This window comes from Boleophthalmus pectinirostris, unplaced genomic scaffold, assembly GCF_026225935.1.
Source record: "Boleophthalmus pectinirostris isolate CB_2022bp ecotype Guang Dong unplaced genomic scaffold, ASM2622593v1 HiC_scaffold_9, whole genome shotgun sequence".
NCBI lineage: Eukaryota > Metazoa > Chordata > Actinopteri > Gobiiformes > Gobiidae > Boleophthalmus > Boleophthalmus pectinirostris.
The window spans coordinates 25,694,973-25,702,142 of NW_026571541.1; the positions used below are offsets into that span (position 1 = coordinate 25,694,973).

A 7,170-nucleotide genomic window follows, 5' to 3' on the forward strand; every position below is an offset into this window, starting at 1 on the left:
AATGTGTAAAAATGCAGTCTGTCCTGCTCTTCTCAACTGTCATATTTGGATTTAAGACGCCTCGAACCCTTCCATTGCGCACTGTTTTCTCTCCAAGCGCAGTGTAGTGGCCGTTTCTAAGCTCCATGTCACTCTCTGTCCTCGCAGCCCAGCGCAGGACAGCGAGCTGGACCCACCGGGCGACGACAGACGGACAGACCGCAAGAGGATATGTGAAGTTCCCGCTAAACTAAGTACGTATATAACACTCCACGCACACACAAACCTCTCATGGGAATATAACACAGCACCCGATGTTCCTTTCCTCCTCTTTTTTAATTGCTTTAATGCCGGGCTCCTATATTTTTGACACCACACCGGCGCCTTTTGATCCATGGAAGCGTCATAAGGAAATCCTAGGATTACGCACGGACTGGATGTCTGAGGATCCCTCTTTTTTATATTTTCGACACTTCATTTTTGCCATTTTTGTGGATTACAATACGTGTTTTGCTTTTTGTTTCAATTTTTAAAAGATTTTACTGGGCTTCTCTGCCGCTTACCGTTGCTTAAGCACCATGGACAGCGGCACGGTGCAAGCGCTTTCTCCATACGGATTTTGCAGCTTATTTGCGTGAAACGGACCAAGTATAGCAACTATAGTCCACTGTAAACATTTGAATTGTTAACTAAATATTACAAAAACAATGTATTAACTGTAAAAATACATAAAACACTGAATCCCAATTAATAAACATGTACAAAGTAGCTTTTTAAATAACCAAACCGCATGCTCACCGGTGCGTTGCGACTCCTCACAACACGAACAGCAAAACGCCCGAAGTTGTGCTGATGTCATATTTTGTGACTGGCTTTAATGTCACCTTAAACGCGACCACTCGATCCCATTGATCTGCCGTCCATGTTGTGTTTAACGCACCATTTAAATAATTAATCACCACGCAACGGACTCAGTGGATTGCTTTTTTGACATTTTTTTTTATGATTTCGTGCGTGCTAGGGGAATTACAGTCGATATTTTCATTTTGAGGTGAGTGCTTTGAAAGACATTGATTCTATGCATTTGAAGAGGCTGACACCCAATGGGCTAAAATTGGACTCTAGGGACCTGTACAAAGCAATGAGTAGTTTATTTTGCTTCTTCACTTGTGCGAAACAATAGGCTACATCTCTTGTGACGATTCTCCATCTTGGCTTTTAACATGTTAAGTGTCGAGCGTTAACTAAAACATGCATTTAACCATGTCTCCAGATGACTTCCATAAAAACACCCCCCTGCGTCACTGATATTGCATTCCGTCCCTGTCCACCCCAGCCTGCTCCCTGCCTCAGCCCTCTCCCTGACGTGCCCCTTGGTCCAACGCTTTTTCTAAGAGGGATTGAGCTCTGTATTATGTAATAAACACAGCTAACGGGGACGCTTTCTCCTCTCCTCTCCTCACCTCTCCCACACCTGCTGTTTGCTTCATTTATTCATAGTGATAAGCATCTCTTTCGGGTAGGGGGGTAGGTTGATTTATTGCGACTTTAGCACCATATCAGCTGGAAAATAAATGGCAATTCTCCCTATATATACAGTAGGGTAGCGGGGATTGTTTGTGTTGCTATAGAAGCATCGTGCCATCCATCCACAATGTTGATTTTTAGCTCGAAACTGTCGGTTTGAAGTGGCCCCAAATGTCATTTTATTATCCATCATTGAAAAGCTATTTTAAAGGTCCTATATTTTGCATTATTTTTGGCTTGTTGCTGTCAAACATCTAAGCACTGGTATTTCACTTTGCATAATCCCAAATAATGTTTATAAATGGAAAACAACTCAATACTAAATGACAGGAATACAAAAAGCACTACTGTTTCCAGCAGAGGGTGCAATGACTCCAATTGCTTGTGTACTGATCAGTGTAAAAAAAATAATAAATAAGCATTTCTGGCATTTGTTGGTTAGCTGCCCAGCGCCGTTTGAGCACTGAAATGATCATAATTAGTTACTGTAAGATGCGTGGACTTTAAAAAACCTCTCTGTTTATCACCTGATGACATCACGCTGTTGAATGAAGCATTGCGAGTCCTTGAGATGAAGTGGACTACACACACGGGATGACTCAAACATGTGTGAATGAAAGAAATAACAACTTCAGACAGATTTGTGTCAAGGAAACAGCTTTAAAGCAAAGTTAAAAGCCACGTATATCTCATTTATGTTATGTTAGGTTAGGTTCTTTGCAATCTGTCGTACAAAACACATAAGAAGAACGTGCAAAAAACTCAAAGACAAACTATAAACAAACAACAGACAATCATTACAGATGATATATACTGGCACGGTAAAATTAAAAAGCAAGAACGATTAAATAGCCAAAATTTGACGGAGCTCCACCTACATTCAGCAGATTATCGGACCTTTAAAGGTGCACTATGAAATGTTTTGTTTGGGGGTCTGTCATCTGCTTGTTTCTATGGATATGTCAGTGTTCTGCCTAAAATGTTCCACAGTTTGATACTATACAGCTCTACGTTACATTTATTCAATTACAGGTGGTTTTATAGCTCAAAAACACCTAGAAAAACAACATTCTGACTGTGTAACTTGGTCTTCATAAAGACAGAAAAGTTTAATACCATACATAAAACATACATACAATAAAATACATAAAACATTCTAGACAAAGCAGTAACATCTCCATGAAGAAAAGCATTTGACGGGCTCTCCGCCAGACACGATACACGGTGCACCTTTAAGTCCGTGTTAGGTTGTGTGCATGTGTTGATCTGTCTGCTTGCACTTCCGACCACTATCCCTCTCCGTCTCTTCTGTTGCAGCGCTGTGAAGTGGCTCTCTCGCTGGAGCCGACACTTCATCTCCCCTGGTGTCGGCGAGGATGCTGTGGGTTACCTTGCTGGCCACCATAGCCCTAGGATGGAGCACCCCAATCCCACTTCTGGAAGACTCGGAGGAGATAGACGAGCCCTGCTTCGAGCCGTGCTACTGCGAGGTCAAGGAGGGCATCTTTCACGTCCACTGCGACAGCAAAGGATTTACAAATGTCAGCCAGATCTCCCAGATATGGAGTCGGCCCTTCAAACTCAACCTGCAGAGAAATTCCATGAGGAAGCTCTACTTTAACAGCTTCCTCCATCTGAACAATGCCATATCCATAAATCTGGGTAATAACGCGTTGCAAGACATACACGCCGGGGCTTTCAATGGCTTAGGAATACTCAAGCGGCTATTTTTGCACGAGAACAAGTTGGAGGTTTTCCGGAATGACACTTTTCTTGGTTTAGAGAGCTTAGAATATCTGCAAGCGGACTACAATGTTATTAAAAGGATCGAGAGCGGCGCTTTCAGACACCTCCACAAACTACGGGTGCTGATTTTGAATGACAATCTGATCCCAGTGCTGCCCAACTACCTGTTCCGCTCCGTATCTCTCACGCATCTGGACCTGAGAGGGAACAGGTTAAAGACGTTACCGTACAAGGGCATGCTGGAGTATATTGGGCGGAGCTTGATGGAAATCCAGTTGGAGGAGAATCCGTGGAACTGTGTGTGCGAGATAGTGCAATTGAAAACGTGGCTCGAGAGAATCCCGTACACCGCGTTGGTGGGCGAGATCACGTGCGAGTATCCGTTCCACCTGCACGGGAAGGACTTGCGAGAAATCAAACGTAGCGAGCTCTGTCCTCTGCTATCGGACGCGGAAATCGAAGCAAAACTCGGAATTCCGCGCATACACTTCAACAATGAAAACACATGGCCTACAAAACCGTCGTCTATGCTGTCGTCGTTCCACAATACGGCGTCCTCTGTGGAATACCGGGACAGAACAGCCAAACCCACCAGACGGCCCCCCAAAGCTACAAAGAACCCGCCCACCCCTCGTAGCATCTACCCCGGTTTGAACCAACCTCCCATAGCTGGCTACCAAACAAGACCCCCCATCCCGATCATATGCCCCTCTGGATGCATTTGCAATCTTCACATTAATGACTTGGGGCTAACCGTTAACTGCAAAGAAAAAGGCTTTCACAATATTTCCGAGCTCCTCCCAAGGCCGCTAAATGCCAAGAAGTTATATCTAAGCGGGAATCTAATCCAGAAAATTTACCGTTCCGATTTTTGGAACTTCTCAAGTTTGGATTTATTGCATTTGGGAAATAATCGGATCTCTTACGTCCAAGAGGGGGCCTTTATCAACCTGCCCAATTTGAAAAGTTTATATTTGAATGGAAATGATATCGAGAGACTAACTCCAGGGATGTTTAGGGGCCTCCATATGTTGAGTTATCTTTATTTTGAGTATAATGTCATCCGTGAGATCCAACCTAACTCCTTCTCCCTGATGCCCTCCCTCCAGCTGGTTTTTCTTAACGACAACCTGCTCCGCACCCTCCCCGCTGATGTTTTCGCCGGCACCAATCTTGCACGTCTCAACCTCCGCAACAACTACTTCCTGTCCCTGCCTGTGCGTGGCGTTCTGGAGCACCTCACCTCCCTGGTTCAAATCGACCTGCACCAGAACCCATGGGAGTGCTCCTGTGACATAATCCCCTTGAAGCAGTGGGTGGAGAAGCTGTCCTCTGTCATTGTGGTGGGCGACGTCATCTGCAAAACTCCAGAGTTCGCTTTTGGCAAGGATCTGCGCTCCCTGGAGGTGGAGGTGCTGTGCCCAGAGCTCAAGCTGTCTGGGCCCTCCCCTGTTCTGCCGGGGGATGACGTGAATGGAGGGGGCTCTAACATGGGAGAAGCGGGCGCCAGGGGAGCTGTGCCTCTGTCTGTCCTTATCCTCAGCCTGCTCATTCTTTTCATCTCGGCTGTGTTCGTGGCTGCTGGGCTTTTTGCTTTTGTCCTCCGCCGCAGGAAGAAGCTGCCCTTTAGGAAGCGTTCTGAGGTGGATCTGACAGGGATTCAAATGCAGTGCCGGATTTTTGAGGATCCGCCAAGACCAAGTAGTGCTGGAAACATCGCCACCGGAGAAGCCCACTCCTACATTGCACACTCACAGCAGTCACTCTCACGCCCATGGACACGTCTATGATTACATCCCCCACCCGGTCACTCAGATGTGCAACAACCCCATATATAAGCCCCGTGAGGGAGAGATTGCAGAGGAGGGTCGGCAGTTTACCGAGAAGAAAGACAGTGGCAGCAGTAGCAACAATTACAGAACCTTATTAGAGAAAGAGAGAGAGTGGACCTTGGCCGTGTCCAACTCTCAGCTCAACACCATCGTCACAGTGAACCACAGCACTGCTGACATAGCAGGGTTCCACGAGAACGGAGGGCTGTGCCCCACTGTCATCGACAGTCAGAGGCCCACCCCCACTGTGGGCTTTGTAGACTGTCTGTATGGGACCGTGCCCAAACTAAAGGACATGCATGTGGCGCATGCACACCCACCAGGCATGCAGTACCCAGACTTACAACAGGATGCACGACTGAAGGAGACGTTGCTTTTCACGGCGGGGAAAGGCTGCTACCCCGATCCGTCCCAAAGCGATTACCTCGAGTTAAGGGCCAAACTTCAGACCAAGCCGGATTACCTCGAAGTCTTGGAAAAATCGTATCGGTTTTAACATGTTTAGCCCATGGGAAAACAACTTTTCCACCATCAAAAGAAGTGACCCAAAATAAAAAAGCAGCATGATAATAAATGAAATATTGTATTACAGTTACAAGTTTCCCCCCAAATTTCTTTGGTGGAGAGGCCATTCTCAGATATTTCAATGAAGTGCCTTTTTTCAGAGTAGCCAGCAATGTCAACAACCGTTATTTTTCTACAGTATATAAATCTCTCTATATGCTCCAGTGAGAGCCACATATGTATACGAGGGTCACGCTGTGTGTGAGGAAAGCCTTGTGTGGTGACAGCAGACGCACAGGAGCAGGACGTCTCCTTGACTTGTGCTGGTGTTTGTGGATGTAGCCTACACTCACACACACACACAGAGAGAGAAGGGGACTGCAGTGTGCTGCATGCACTCGCTCCTGAGGGGGATTACAGAGGACTACCACGTCACATACGAACAGATACACTGCTGTGTTCTATTTAATTTTTATATCTTATTAATATGGTTATTACTCTTAACAAAGACTTGTGTCTATATCAGGGTGCTTCTGGTAAAGGACGCGCCGACGCACGGATGGTAAAACATTTGTGAATATTATTATAAGACAACACTCAAGGTTTTCTGGATACCCATGCACTTTGTTAAGACCCCCCCTTTCCCATTCGCTTCTGCATTCCCCATTGTCACCCACTAACGGCTTTGTAGGAGGCACTTTTAATGTTTTCTCTCACAAAGATTTGAAGAAAATGTGAATATATTTATTCTGTAATTTCAGTGAAGAATTTAATTGTAAAAGGTAATGTTAAATCAATGTATAGTGATTATGCGTCTGGTATAGCCTTCTTAATAAAAACAAAGTCTTCAATCAAAACAACACAAGAGGTTTTGAAGCCACGGAAACTTGTGTGTTGGCACATTGTCTGTTCTGGTGCACTGTTGGCAGTCAGGCAGAGCTGCAGAGACCAATAGAGACGAGTCCAGGGCAATAAGTTGTTAATCAGCAAAGCACCTTGTTATTTTTACAGTTTTTAGACTCAAGCTAGTCCATCCTACCATTACACGTTTAGTTAAGACTGCACAGCATTTCTGTTAGGATGGTTCTAGGAGGCACAGGAGACAAAGTGGGTCATGCTGTGATTCTTTAATTATATAAGTAGCTACTGCAAACATAGGCTCATAAACAACTATTAGGGAGAGTGAATCACTGGGAGCTTAAGGTTGCAGTGCTGCACCAGGCCACTAGAGGGGGTTAAACACAATTTGATTTTGTTTTCTCCAATGATATCATATGATGCTATTCACTTGTTCCTTTGACCCCAACCTGCAAAGCCTGCCAATGGTATATAAACAGTACAATATGATATACAATGTGTCCATGCTGTTTTTTGTTCATTTGCGCTTATGTTAAAAATATAGTGATTTGGGGAAAATAAGAGAATTTTTAAAGCAAAATGTCCATGACTCAACAACATTAAAGCGATCCCTGATATGTTCAACTTGTTCATTGTTTAGTTGCTGTGAATTATTTGGTGTTTGACTCATGACATATGGAATAAATTATGCCAAACTACCAAATTTGATATTAATACTTATATA

At 44.6% G+C, this 7,170-nt stretch overlaps 1 protein-coding gene across 1 annotated transcript; it reads left to right on the top strand.

The window, feature by feature from the left end:
• Nucleotides 1-2,882: 2,882 nt before the first annotated feature.
• slitrk3a (SLIT and NTRK-like family, member 3a) lies at nucleotides 2,883-5,580 on the top strand. Its single transcript, XM_020940497.2, is given in 2 exon segments — nucleotides 2,883-4,966; nucleotides 4,968-5,580. Coding segments are annotated over 2 exon segments (2,697 nt in total).
• Nucleotides 5,581-7,170: the final 1,590 nt, after the last annotated feature.